This window comes from Mizuhopecten yessoensis, unplaced genomic scaffold, assembly GCF_002113885.1.
Source record: "Mizuhopecten yessoensis strain PY_sf001 unplaced genomic scaffold, ASM211388v2 scaffold6363, whole genome shotgun sequence".
NCBI lineage: Eukaryota > Metazoa > Mollusca > Bivalvia > Pectinida > Pectinidae > Mizuhopecten > Mizuhopecten yessoensis.
Window position 1 is genome coordinate 362,411 of NW_018406512.1, and position 15,226 is coordinate 377,636.

At 34.9% G+C, this 15,226-nt stretch overlaps 1 protein-coding gene across 1 annotated transcript; it reads right to left on the bottom strand.

Moving 5' to 3' along the window:
• Positions 1-2,022: 2,022 nt before the first annotated feature.
• On the bottom strand, positions 2,023-14,276 carry LOC110452044 (histone acetyltransferase KAT7-like). Its single transcript, XM_021500308.1, has 13 exons — positions 14,103-14,276; positions 12,632-12,752; positions 11,778-12,170; positions 11,071-11,153; positions 10,505-10,591; positions 9,029-9,235; positions 7,227-7,424; positions 6,743-6,832; positions 5,688-5,828; positions 4,928-5,021; positions 4,139-4,285; positions 3,707-3,813; positions 2,023-3,022 (listed from the first exon to the last, which is right to left on the bottom strand). Exons 1-13 carry the CDS (start codon positions 14,115-14,117, stop codon positions 2,909-2,911), a joined length of 1,797 nt encoding a protein of 598 aa, XP_021355983.1. The 5' UTR covers positions 14,118-14,276; the 3' UTR covers positions 2,023-2,908.
• Between the last annotated feature and the right edge of the window lie 950 nt (positions 14,277-15,226).

Consider the following 15,226-nt stretch of genomic DNA (forward strand, 5'->3'; position numbering starts at 1 on the left):
ATACATATATACAACAGAACGAAATTGTAAGAATATGCAAAAATTGCATGACTTTTTTTTATACCGGCAGCATGTATTTGCTTATAAGTATTTCCTGTCTTGATATGGTATAAAAACTAAATGTTTCAATTGTAACTGCAATATTTATTCCAATATTAAACAAAAAAATAATAAAAACGAAAAAAATTGGGTATCATTTTCTGGGGAATTATCTCCATGGATACGCTCCATCTAGAGTAACACTGCAGCTGACATTCGTGGGTACACATTGTACTATCGGCACACAGGTTATCTAACGTCACTGTACCCAAATCGGGACACTTTTTAGATAAATATCAATGTTCTTTACACAATACCATGCTATCAGTTCCAAAAATGTTTGTTCGTTTTTCATAAATAGATACCATCCACATTTTCCTTTTTTATCACAATTTGATATTTCGGGCGCGTGGTTCTATAAAAAGAACGCGAAATACCATCAGAGGTACGTAGGCCGTTGAACCGGCGTTACTGTACCCGGGAAGGGACACTTTCGGTATTTTGGCGAATATTTGGGGATAAACGAACAATATCGGCAGAAAATATGCATAGTTGAAACATGTTGTAGTCAACGAGGGTTCTGATTAAATTTTTCTCAAAACTCTCATTAGTTTTGATAAAATAGACTTTGGAAAATTATATCCAAATAAATAGCGTCACACTGTACGTTAATCAGGAAAGTCTTGTTTTGGTAATTATTCTTACCTTTAAATTGTTCATGCAACGATAATCAGCAGCCAATAAAGCTTAATACAGTTTAATTGTCATGAAAAGTATTCTCACATAAAACTGTATACATAAAAGTACTTTGCATTGAATAACAGTTTCTTGCACCGATTGTACACTTACTTTTATTATTAAATATAATGTTATCGTTTTCGTGCACATCATTGTTATTATATAATTTACAAATATATTTAAGCAGGTATGTAAGTTATTTAAGTGAATGAGTTGTCAAATCTTGCACCGTTCTATATTACTTTTCAGTGCAGCAGCCGTTATGGACTGCTTTCAATACCATTACAGTTCACGAAAATGTGGATAAGTACAAACCAAACGAAACATTCAAGTCATGACACATGGTTTGAAACATATACATGCAATGTAAATTTTACATTTCCATATACGTGTATGCGTAATCTTAAGTTGACAATGCGCGCAAACAAGTCTCCGAAAAAGATACAATGTTGTACCCTGCTTCTGAAAACAAGGACGACACCAACCTCAAACGTTCTATCGACCAATTGACGAGCCAGATACAGTGAGTGACACGCTGAAACAACCGTTTGGTTTGTGGACGTGTTCTTTTTGAACACGGCTTGTTGACGCCGTAACGATTTTGATTTTGTATATGAAAGTGACTTGAACAAAGAGTTTTCATAGATGTTTCTAGCATTTTTTTATTTATTTTTTAAAGAAACAGCAGCCAATCACTGATATAAACATTAGTGATATGTTACATATTTACATTGAGTTCACTGTATACTTATCACTTTTAGTGTTTAAAATTCCAAGAAAAGTTGACCTTTTCTCAATTGACGTGTAAGTGTTCAGTGTTACTGTCAGGTTGTTGATATTAGAAGATTAGTAAGAACTTTAGTTTGAGGATATCTGTAGCAATACTGGGTACATTGTTGTGATGCCAGTAAGCAATTTCTTTGGTAATTCAATTACATACCCAAACTTATTCATTTTGTAGTTGGTTTATAAATTAAACTTACGGACGACGACGGATGGAGGACAGACGACACGGTATGGCATAAGCTCACTTTGGTCCTTCGGACCCGGTAAGCTAATAATTGAAAGGAGTAAGAAGCATACTCTCAAAGGTCCAAAATTAGGAGAAAATCCTTTGTTCTTAAAACTTCAAAAGACTTAACCTGTAAGTACCAAACTTTTGAGTTTGACAAACAGACCCCACCCCATACTATACATGGTCAAATCAACTTAACAAGTGCATAAAAACAATACCAAATGCATTACCACAATACAAAAGTTTATTTTTACAGTAAGGTTCAATATTGGACAAAAAATATGAAGACAGGATAAAAATTACACATGCAGATGTCGATCCTTTTGCTCCATGACTGTAACATGTAGCCTACCCCTATACCATTCCCTCCCCAGTGAAACATTTCTACTTGTCCAATTAAAACTTATAAATATACAACAAAAATAACAAAGTTTCACCCATACTACATACTGTCTCTGCGAGAAAACAAAACAAAAAATAGTCTCAAGCATAATGACAGGTGTAGTGGTACCATGGATCTAGATCTGCAGTTCAATATGTATCTTGTAATAAAATACCAATCGTACATTAATTGTTTACAAGTTACATGTAAACATCACTGTCACAAGTGTTCACACCTACTTCTGCAATGCTCATGTCCTTCCCTTGGCCGACAAAAATCTTCACAATTTAAACCTGGTTTTTTTTTTCGATCGCTAGGCAGTCAAGATAATTAAAGTTTACGAAAGCCTCACCTATATAAGATGTAATGAGACACATGTAGCTAGCAATAAAATTCCAGTATGCTGTCATTTTAACACAACATATCCAAAATAACATTTGATCCAGTCTCCTTGAAGAGAGAATTTGATGTTGTGTCCTCGTATCAGATCATGATTCCCAACCCCAATGTTTGTAATCACAATCACAGTCTGTGAAATGTTTTATGATGTTTGTAATGATTCCACGTATGTGCGCGCATAATTAGACAGTCTGCAATATTCAAGTTATGGCATTGTTTTTAATCACTACCGGTTATCTTCGACTGTGATTATCCACGATTCTTGACAGTCTGTCATACTGTGCACTATTCTAACTAAAGGTAAAGTCTACAGGAAAACCACATTATATATGATATCACGCTTGAGTGACTCTCTTCGTGGGCGGCGTCCATTTCAGACAGGAAGAATCTACAGCTCGCAAGTCATTCAGATGTTTGGATTTCTTCTCTAAGAACTCTTCCATGAGGTCCTATAAGAAAGAGGGAAGCACAATGTTTTAACAAAATTATACCTCATATTACATCTTCTTAATGACTTAGTATTTTATATAAAATTTATGCATTGTCCATTTTTCTTCATTTTCTTCATAAACTCCATATGAAGAGAAAACAAATTTAACTCCTTGTTCATTCCATAATCACGAAATGATGCCAACACGGCACAAAATTTAAACTTCCCTTCGTTTTTCTCCTTTTCTTTTATCTGTTCTATTGATAATTGTATCAACAGTAAATGAATCTTGTGGTAACTTTGTAATTGTCCATACTGTCGGGTTTGAGAGTGTCCTTCAAAGTGAGGTCATTGTTCGTGATTTACTTTTCAAAATACAAGATGGCTTCCAGGTGAACATCCTTTTATATCAGTCCAAAAATGAATCATGCATAAATATGGACCAAGGGGAACCTTTATATGAAATTTGAAAAAGATTTGTCAAGTACTGGAGTGAATTCAATCTTGAACTTTCAAAGTCCAAAATGGACACCTAGCGACCATTTTTTTGTTTTCAAAATGAAACATGCACGTGTAAGGACCAAGGAAAACCTTCAATTTGATGAAGATCGATCAAGTCATTTTTGAGAAATAGAATTGTTTAAGGATGGGCTGATGACGGACCATGGATGAAGGTTGATTTGATAAGCCCAACATTCCTTACCTGTCTTTTCAGGACCAAGTGCTTCCCTTTCCAGTATTTCAGCATTCCAAGAGCTTGTAATGTACTGACAATATCATTAGCATTGATTCCAGTCTCCTGACTGACATCTAAGGAAAGATACAAGATACATATTTAATGATAAACAATTAAGATTGCATAATAAACATTATGGTTTTTATTGTGCTTTACTGCAACTCCAAATGTGTGCTTGAAAAAGTATAATAAAAGAAATTTAAATTTAACACAACTGATACCAATTAATTTCTTTCTAGCGAGTTATTTCAACACAATAGAATACCAATTGCTAATACTCAATGGCAATGTATTATGTGAATCAAATACTATTTTGCATGCAACATCTTTGGAAACAACATTGAAAAAGTAGACATCGGTTCATTATGTACTGGAATATGACAAATAATGTATGTTTACCTTTGATGCAGATTTCTGCACCTTTGTATTTATGGAGATAGTTTAGTAAGGTGTCTTTCCAGTAACTTCTGTAACTGATGAGTCCAAGGTCAGACAGAGGTCGCTCAGGTGACCCGATCTTGTTCTCGTTCCGACTCAGCAAGTAGCCTTGTAAAGACAGACATTACTTCCAAGTTAAAAGCTAGCAGATGTACAAATACAGAATCTGTCAATTTACAAGAGGCCTAATCATACCCACTAGTGTAATTTGTTCATGAAAAGTCTACCAACTGATACACTATCAGGGCTTTCAGTCAACCTTTGACATTGCAGAAGTCAAATAATGTTTTCCTTGAAATTTGGAATCCCTTTATCCCAGGCAACATGTGACCTCATAACATTTTATTTTTCCCAGAATCGCGAAAAGAAATGAACCAGGGGATGATATCTAAATGTAAACAGATTGAGGTTAGAAGAATTTACAATCATCAATCATGCACAGACAAGTATTCCATAATTTAAGACAGCATATTTTTTTCACACAAAAGTAACTTGTTCCAGATTTGCACAGGAAAAAAATCAATGAAAATGAAGAAGCTTTATTGATGGCAGCCAGAATGACTGCCTATTAAAAACTGGAAACTACTTTTTTTTATCAAAACCAAGGTCCCTTAAAATCCACACCATTAATTTTAATTCCACTTTGTTTTAATTTCAAACTGATTTTTTATGAAAATTTCCTATTGTTGCTTTAAAACAAAACTCCATATTTAAAACAGAAAGTCCCTACAGAGCTACAGAACTACTTACTGAAGTCAATCAGCATCTTCCCATAACCTTGTCGCATGTACTGAGGCAGAGTCAGGATACAGGAAACATTGTAATTCAGGAAGGAATTCTTTTCCTGAAATAAAACATAATCATATTTCATTATTTTGGTTAAAGCAGTGATACTTGCGTTGTGGTAACAATATATGAACACTATTCCCATAATTTTCAAAAAGTAAAAATTCTAAATTTCAATAAAGTGTTTAGAAAGGGAAATTATTAGGGTAGAGGATAGGAGAGTTTTGAACTTTTCCCCTTTTTATTTGACTTTGATGTAACACACCGAAGCTACATATTTATTACCATGTTATGTTTAACAATCTGCCTCTCCTTTAAATGGAACAAACACGAATCCAGAGAGTTACACTGTTTAATCTCAAGAGACTCAAAATCAAGTTAAAAGAGACCGAATGATTGAAAGGATATATATATGTGTATCTATTTGATGTACCAAACTTGAGCTTCATTTTATAAATCTACAATAGAATTTGCAGGTCGATAGTATTTATCTCATGTTACAAGTGCTGCCCATTGGGTGAGCCTGGGTCGCGGGTTTCGAGACCTATGTGGGGGAGTCGCCAGGCCATAGGTTTGTGTTTTTTCTTGGGGGTCTCCGGCTTTCCTCCACCACCAAAACCTGACACATCCTTAAATGACAATAGCTGTGAATACTAGATAGGACGTAAAACACAAGTAAACAAACTATTGGGTGAGCTATATTGATCCGATCTGCTACACTTACCTTGGAAAAGTAGCCAACTATATGGCAGCCATGCGTATCATTCTCCGTCATCACATAGAAGAGAAAGGGTTCTACATCAAAGTAAAGTGTCTTGTGGTCCAGAAATAGCTTGGCCAGCAAACACAGATTCTGGCAATACACCTGTAACACAAAGACCTGTACCATTGTAGATATTGTTCGGTTATTGTTTTACCTTAGTTCAAGTTTCTCTTTCAATTATACATGATATATATCGACTTGTACTGAGATATTTGAAGGTTTTTTTCAGGAATTCCAAATAAAAATATTAAAATGTTATTGACTAAATTATAGCACAGTATTTTAGAATAGCTCCAAAGAAGAGTCTGTGACTGTAGAAGTTAGACAGAAATCACTGTTCTACCTGATGAACCTTCTTTACCACGGTTTAATGAGTTGGATCATTGCAGTCTTATTGTACTGGTTATCTCATTTTTTAACTATCCTGATCACTAGAACTTCAAGTTTACAGTGTTACCAGCATATACACTTGAACAGTTGGCAATATTTTCTTGAAGGTATGATATTAGCAACATCTGAGAGTCAGGACACTATGTATAGCCACGATTCACTTATCTATCAAATCAGTTTACGTGGATGTTCATAGATTTAAGGATTTGACCTTTGACCCCTCGTTGTGCTCTTGGTTTCGATACATCTGAGAGTCAGGACACTATGTATAGCCACGATTCACTTATCTATCAAATCAGTTTACGTGGATGTTCATAGATTTAAGGATTTGACCTTTGACCCCTCGTTATGCTCTTGGTTTCGATACATGTCTGTGAGTAGTATGCAAACCAAAACCCCTTTTTTTTCATGAAACACATCCAGAGGTGTAATTAAATTAAATTCAGATGCTCACAATTTCGGTCCAAACAAAATGCAAATTGATAGACAAAGTAACTGCTGACAGTGCTGTATTGAAAGTCTTCATATATGCAGGGTATAAAAAAATTTAAAACATGATTTAATATACATAAACTTTAGTAAAACACAAAACCCTAGTGGTCACTCTATAATTTTGTGTCACAAACCTTGTTACGCTTCCCGTCTACCTCAAACACAGAGATACTGTTTTTCCTGTAAATCTCGTCTCCAGGAGGATGTCGCCACACACACTTGGCCTGTCGTACAGAAAAACAAATTTTGCATTGTCTACCAGATCATACTTATTCTATCCATTTAACTGTAATAGAACTAACACCAAACAATTATACTTACAGAACCTCTCAACAGTTCTCTACATGTTTATATAAAGCCTACTAATCAGAGTACTTAATATTTTATAAAACAACAAGGTACACTTTCAAACTAATTTAATTGCTACCTTCCCTATAATTATTTTCTGATGCTTTAATTTTACTGACTCTCTTACATAGTTTACTGTGTGATATAGTGTCTGCTGGTTCTCTTATAAATAAAGTTAACCATTTCATTTTTTCTAGTAAAAGATTGCATACGCCGATTCCCTTTAAATATATACTTAACATATGCCAATTCCCAATATTGTATACTTACCATGTGACGACGAAGGATGGTGGCGGTCTTCATGTATTTGAGACAGAATTCGCAAAGATAAATTTTTGGCAAGCGAGCATACTCTTCAGGATAGGGACTGGAGTACCATGTGGTCATCTCAAAGCGGCCGATCTCCAGTTTTTTAATTCTGTACTCCTGGAGGTCACTCCTTGTGTAGTGTTGCGTGATCTCATGCTCCTGTATAGAGAATATGAATATAAATTAAAATTTTCAAAACTTCCTCTTGACTCTTGATAGAGGGCAGCAAAATGGCTATGTCAATATATAAAGTATGATTCAGGTATCCATTTCACGAACATTAATCAAAGCAAAAGCTGTTAATGGTGCACTTTTGAGACATTCTCTTGTTGTACATATTTCACATTTTGAAGCTATAAACATGCATTTACCATAGCAGATTTTCAAAATTTTATTCTGGATTTGGATCACCATGAAATTTTAAGAAACAAATAAAATGAAAAGTGGTCTCACTAATATAGACACAAGAGAACAGTAAAGTAGCTCCAAGAAATGTACGTATGACACACAACATAATATGTGTACAGAATATCAGCATACGATTAACCTCCGTTCAGATCAAACTAAATCAAACAAATATTGTCAATCCTGTTCGAATAACACGAAATTATAGCCGCTAAAATAAAGAGTAGTTCAAACTATCTGAGTCGACATCAGCAAAAATCAAGGCTAGCAGTCAAGTCTTTGATACGGAACAACGACGGCCCATTGCGATATATATTTGCAATTCTAGAGATTAATAATGGTATATATATATTTTTCTTATATCTCCTTACATATAATACCCTATTATTGAGTTCATTCGCAAAGTATGTAGGCCGTAAAGTGTTAGATGTTTTCTCAAGTATTGACGTTTGTCTAATGGTAATGTATCAGAATGCGGAGGGTGGATTGAAACTGCAATAACGGATTAATAGTTTGATCGACCACCTGGTCAAATATTTTTGTTTTGGCACATGTAAAGGTAATATGTCAATTATTTAAAGTAATAAATCCGGGATCAGTGAGCAGGTCACGATTATATAATCAAGTTGTAATCGCAGTATAAATATCATGACAATACACACATCTGTCATCGATGTGACGGTAACATTCCGCGCTCCGTGTACTGTTAGGATATTATACATTTTTGCGGCCTAAAGATGTTTGACTGGCACATGCACATGTTTACAAGAAAGAAACTCAATCAGCAGTGACATGTGGCTTATTTTTGTACAAATTTTCCGACATCGATGACAACAATGTCCGCGCATGAGTACTACCTGTTATTCAGAAGTTAAACACTGTCGATGCGAAAAATAGATCTGTTTAAGCGAGTTTTGCAAGGCTATTATTGCATCACTGATAGCCAACCTCAATCAATACTTACATAATTTCAGTACTCAAATTGTGTGTTTGAACAATCCAAAACATGACGTGTAAGCAAGGTTCAAACTATCACTGGACAGAAAATTGTTATTTTTATTATTCAAAAGTTGTGTTCGAACTATCCGCTTATCCAAACTGACCTGAGGTTTACCGTATTTGTGATATCACTACATTGACCATTGGAAACTGTACAAACCACAAACATTCTACAATTACACCTGCATAGGTAGAATTACATCTGCATAGAACTTAGATTGATGTGGGATCAGACTTTATTCCATAGTTCTCTGTGGAATTAATCAGCATGGAGTGGTCAAATCAAACTAGCTTTGACAGAAACCTTTTAACCATCGAAATTCCCCCCCCCCCCCCCATTTTCTCTGAACACTTCTTACCAACACTTCACAAGCACGAGCCTGTGCTTCTCGGAAGAGTTTCAGGTCATAGTTTGAGGCAAGGCCATTGAGGAGAGGTTCTCGTCCCTTTTCATATTTCTCCCTATGATTCCGGTGCTTCTTTTTATCCTCCTCCGTCACCTCAGGCAGACTCTTCCGCATCTTGCGAATATTCTCAGACTTTTCTTTCTGCTCATCTGTCTGTATCTGAGATAAATCATGAAGTTGTACATGTTTCACTCTATAAAGTTAATGCTTATTAGGCTTATGGAAATAAGGCTTGACAAAACCAGTTATTTTTTTGCATAAAACTGACAAATTTACCTGTCTCTATAGTGCATATGGAGACACAAAATAGTCCTTCTAGTTGCAACTGTTAACCCTTAGGCTGCTACATTGATTTCTATGTAAAGGGACGCCACTGCCGAATTAATTATTGAAATATAAATTAATTTACTTAATTTTTCAAATGTGCATAACTTGAAAAATATTTGTTATATATGAATAAAAGTTACAGGAAAATTGTTCGTTACTGTCTCTAGTTTAAATTAACGTTTTCGATTCTAAAGTTGCTTCAGTATTTACCTGTACAGGTGGTAATAAAGGTAAGAAAAGGTGAAACTTTTAATTAATCGGATTTAAGCGCCAGAAAGATCATTTTAAAATTGTTTTTTTCAGCAAATGTGATTGGAAAATGATAACAGAGATTATAAACTTCATTTATGATGCAAGACGCTGTACATTAACACGGAGATTCTCAGGTAAAAGGGTCAGGTATTTCATCAAGAATTGCATGCGATTTGCTACAGGTTTCAGGTCATCATTCAATATATTTATTGTCACAGTCGGCATATAGATATATCTTAACTACGGTCTAGTTTATGATTTAATCATCGATAAATAGTTCGAGGATCAATCGCCTCAAAACGTATGAATGTCAATGTTCAATTCGGCCTCACCTGCAGACGACATGTGCGCCTCAGTCACAGATGTTTTCATGTTTGCATAGGGCACAAAGCAGTTCATTGGAAAGTTACATATTATGTTACACCGAAGTATTTTCACATCAACCATGTCAAACCCTTTAAAACCTTTATTATCATCGTAGGTGACGCTGGAGAATAAATGTTTACCATCATATTCATCACTTCAATCTACACATCCGCCATTTTTATGACGTTTTTTCCGATTTGAAATTCTTTCGCACACTTTGATTATTACTAGGGTACATTGCCAGGAATATCGAAAGAAATGACAAAACAACCAATCAGAAGCCTTCTACTATACGCTTTCGGGTTTGGTATAGCAACAGTCCACTTTCACACTTCCTGTTTACTGATAAAAAAACCTACAGACCGCGCACCACTATTGTGGTGTGTAGCACTGACGGCCCAACTTTTCGAAACCACTATTGTGGCGCATAGCAGCCTAAGGGTTAAAAACATTTTTTTTGGAAGTTGTGGTTGTGATGGTTACCTGTTTACGGAGATCACGTTTGTCATGTAGTGTAGCAACAACTTTTTCCCTCTCCGTTTGTTCCTTATGTCTGTCTTCTAATCTCCTCTGTTAATAGAATTTATAGTTCAATTCAGATACAGTTTCTCCATTCAGATATCTATCACTTAGATCTGCTATGTTCTTATTTTAAGCGCACATCATTCATAAATTTTTGCCAAAAAAAGTTCACATGACCATAAAATGTTTTTTTTTTTAAATTCATCTGCGATTGAATTACTCTTATATGACAACCAATCAAATTAATATGGAACAATCTCATAGCTGTAAACTTAATCTGATGAGAACATTAAACATTGTTTGGTGATTAAATTAGTTCATATTTGAGAATTTTATCAGAAAGAATTATCTCTCTTAGTACTTTTGAAACACCTCTATCACAAAATCTGGAAATACTGTTGATACACAATTATAAACAAATCTATATAAAAAAACTAATTTCATTTGAGGGTCTTTGGAGAATCAATACATAAAAGTTACCCAAGACACCTTAATTGTATAACAGTCTACAGAATTGTATTTCTTACCTTACAGTCCTCAGCTGATGTGTTGTGGTACAAGGGACAGGAGGCTAATGTTCTGTGACGATCATGTCTGCCTGTCAAATGACCTAAAGCAACAACTATAAATTTCAAAACTCCAATAACCATACAGGAACTATGAGTTTCATACTGTCTTATCCCATTACTTATATGAATTGATATCTGTGAATAAATGAATGACCATATAAGTGAAGTTTAGTTCATTGCTGAATTACTTCCACATGCTACTTCATCATGGGATCATAGGCAGTATCAATGAGGAAATTAATCCCTCTCACTAAAAATTTAAGATTATACGCAGTAAACACTACTTCATGACATCACGAGGGAGTAATTTCTTTTAACATTAATCCCTCTCCATAAAAATTTAAGATTATACGCAGTCAACACTACTTCATGATATAACGAGGGAGGAATTTCTTTTAACATTAATCCCTCTCACTAAAAATTTAATATTATACGCAGTAAACACTTCTTCAAGATATTACGAGGGAGGAATTTCTTTTAACATTAATACCTCTCCATAAAAATTTAAGATTATACGCAGTAAACACTTCTTCATGATATTACGAGGGAGGAATTTCTTTTAACATTAATCCCTCTCACTAAAAATTTTAAGATTATACGCAGTAAACACTACTTCATGATATTACGAGGGAGTAATTTGTGAAGCGTAAATCCCTCTCACGTACCTTTAGAATCACAGCCTGGCAGAGGACACTTTGCATTACTCTCATTGTAGTCCATGGAAGGAGTTGGTCGCTTTTCTGTCCATATGGACATGAAGCCATTTTCAGCTGTGGTTTCAACAGTTTTTCTTTTTGACACTGATTTTTCATTCAGTTTTGCTTGATTGGCATTCTTAGCTTTTGCAGATTGTTTTCCCTTGCCTTGTGAGGATGGCGTTTTGTCTTTTGAACCAGACTTATTTGTTGTTGGTTTAGTGTCTACACTCTTACGCGAGGCTTTATTTTGTGTAATGTTTGTTATTTCTTTTTCACATTCTGATGCTGATTCTGATGTTCTTGATTCTATTTTTCTTCTTTTCCGAGCAGGCGAGGAAATACCAACAGATGAAACAAGGCCTGAAATGGAAAAATTATATATTTACTATACACGAATACCTGTATGGTCCAACATCAAGTTTTGTTAGGGAATCACACAAATAGCTAGATAAGGTTAAGAATATGATTCCTAATACAATGTCTCCAAATCTTAATTCTCAAATACTCTGAATGAGCATATATCATGAAATTATAACTTTAGCCAAGAAAAGTTTATAAAATAAGTTAAACATGAAACAAAAGTCCACAATTTCTAATTTCAGAGGCCATATCAGTGATATCAAATGAATACATCCTACATTACTGGATCTTTATATCCATATCATAGTTAGCATATGCATGGCAGCATCACTGTTAGCTATTCTAGTTCTGCATGTTCTTTCAAATTTATGGCAAATATACTGCATTCCATTTTGTAAATAGAGAAAGAGATTTGGTGATGTTACCATGATTACATGGAAGATCTACTGAGCATTAATCACCTGCTGCCGAGCGCCTGGTGACTCGGGGTGCAATGGTGTCTGAATGTGAGCTGTCTCCATCACTTTCTGCTGATGTTTGTTCATGATCACTCTCCTCAGAAGACGCTACTTCTCTAGGCCGCTGTAACAAAGGTAGGAAAGTAGAAGTGACGAGTCTGTTTACACTCTTGACAGAACATACAATGATAGGTTTTAATTGTTTTCTCTTCGTTCTTTATCTCTCTTAAATGTATCTGGTAATCTTTTATTAATAGTAAAAATGGCAGAACTAAAAGTATATTAGCTTAGTTAAATTAATGAGACTTCTACACCTTTATTCGGACAACAGAGTATTTTGCTTCAACACTGCAATGTGTGCCAGTAGTTATTAAACTTTATGGGTAAGTATTATAAACACTATTAGGGTCACACATACTACTGAAAAAAGCTGTAGTTTTATCAATCCATTATAATACAATTCTAACAATAGTTGTAAAATGGATGTAAGATAAAGTGATATACAAGCCGTTTCCTAAATAAAGTTTTCCAATTCACGTATGAGTGGATTTGAAAATGGTTACTGGTCCAAGGGCCAGTTGAAGAAAAAAAAATCTACATGTCCTTTTTGAAGTGCACTGGGCCAGATAATGAGGGCTGCTGGCCCAAGCGAGCGCCAAAGGTACTCAATATGTCTTCTGACCACCCACCAGCAATTTCGAAATCAAGAAGCTCTGTGGTATATCTGGGGCCTAAAATTGAGCTTCAAAAATCTACTGAAATTTTAGATAAATTTACAAAATATTTATTGGCCTGGTGGGATGGTTTTGTTGAGAAAACCTTCTGGTCCACCCGGAAAACCACTGGCCAGGGGAACAGCAGCTACTACCACCCGTCACATGAAACGAAAACAGTTTGATATGCAGGAATGTGCTCATTCAAGTTTTTCTTAAAAAGCAATGCGTTTTAGAGGACAGGAATAAACCCAATTCCAGGTACAGGCCTCAAAACTGTTGAAGACATAGTACCTGCACTATTTCATATGAAAGTAATATTCCAATAATATATCTCATTCTCCGAGTGTCTGGAACTGACTACTGTGGTTTTGCATTGATAAATTAAATACAAAGCTTCAGACTAAACTGTGACTTAGCACTCTTACTCTGTCATGTAAAGCAAGAAAGGAGCGATATGGCGTATCCATCTACAGATAACCTACATTTCATATTCAACAACAGCACAGTTTGTCCACAGGGGGAACAGGTCAACAGGCCACTTATGCTCATACACAGGGTTATTTAAACAATCAGGAATTAATGGTAATCGACCTCATCAACATAAAAATGTTTAAAATCACACCACAAACACAAAATGACCCATTTGATAAGAGTCAACATAATTCAAAATCGTAAACACTGTCAGCAGATTCAGCGTTTCTGGTCAAGTAACGGAACATAAGGAATATCGAACAATTGTAAGCGGATTTGTTACTAACTTTTCGCCTAGGCATTATGAGCGAAAGTTTTTCCTGTTATCGCAGATGGTTAGCCTGGGATCAGGGATGCATAATTGCTTTGTTATCGTCAATAACTATGGTTGTTTTTCTTCGCTTTTCATTCATTTTCGGTCAGCCTCTTTTCGCGCCGATCTTGTTCCGGTAACAACGCCACCTGTTGGAAAAACATTTGCATTTATTTCCTATAGGGGAGTTAACTCGATTTGTTTTTTTGTGTGTGGTAGCACGACACCAATACATTGCTATTTTAAATACATAGCAAAAAAGGAAAACAAGATGTAAATGTTAAAAAATAGCACCCTACCAGGTGTTTTATCGATTGTTCTCTAAATATGTCTCACTTGTAAATAGTAAATCTTGTATACTTTTTATAACAATTTAATATGCAAAAAGATGGACGCAGATAGATAGTGCCTGTATACCGTGGATATCAATGATGCAGTGCATACATTACTACATTTACATTCAATTTTAACAACGCTATTAACTTAACTCTTGTTTTTAAACATATAAATTAGCCAGGTGACATTATTTTATGCATATATATACTGTGTTTCTAGTATTCATCCAAATTGTTTGTTTTTTATTAGGATTAATTAGGAATTGTAATGGACGCATGCTTTAAGCCTCTGTATCCATATCAAAATAATACAACAACACAATATTACATATAATACTTCAGGTAAAATACAATAACACAATATTACATATACTACTTCAGGTAAAATACAATAACACAATATTACATATATACTACTTCAGGTGAAATAATGTTCATAAATATCATAATTACAATTATTCTTCCAGTACGTGTCCATCTATAAGAAACTGTGGGTGCATCAATGACATCTCGAGGCAAATTGTTCCATATATCTATAATTCGGAAACTGAAAAAAAAGTTTTCTTATATCTAGACGGCTACGTCGTTTGAAGATTTTCTGGGAGTGTCCTCTTGTTTTCTGTTATTGCCAATTTCAAACCTATTTGGAGTGACTCTATAATCACATTAACCATGTCTCCTCTCATTCTACGGTGCTTCAATGGTGGCAAGTTTAATCTTTTTAGACGCTCAGTATATATAATGTTAGATTTGTTAGCCCCGG

What these genes read in the sequence shown, in the direction of transcription:
- LOC110452044 (XM_021500308.1), bottom strand. An exon ending in CCATCCTTCGTCGTCACATG is followed by an intron (nt 6,833 to 7,226) that starts GTAAGTATACAA and finishes TCTGTACGACAG; the next exon opens with GCCAAGTGTGTGTGGCGACA. An exon ending in TAGACGGGAAGCGTAACAAG is followed by an intron (nt 5,829 to 6,742) that starts GTTTGTGACACA and finishes TTTGTGTTACAG; the next exon opens with GTGTATTGCCAGAATCTGTG.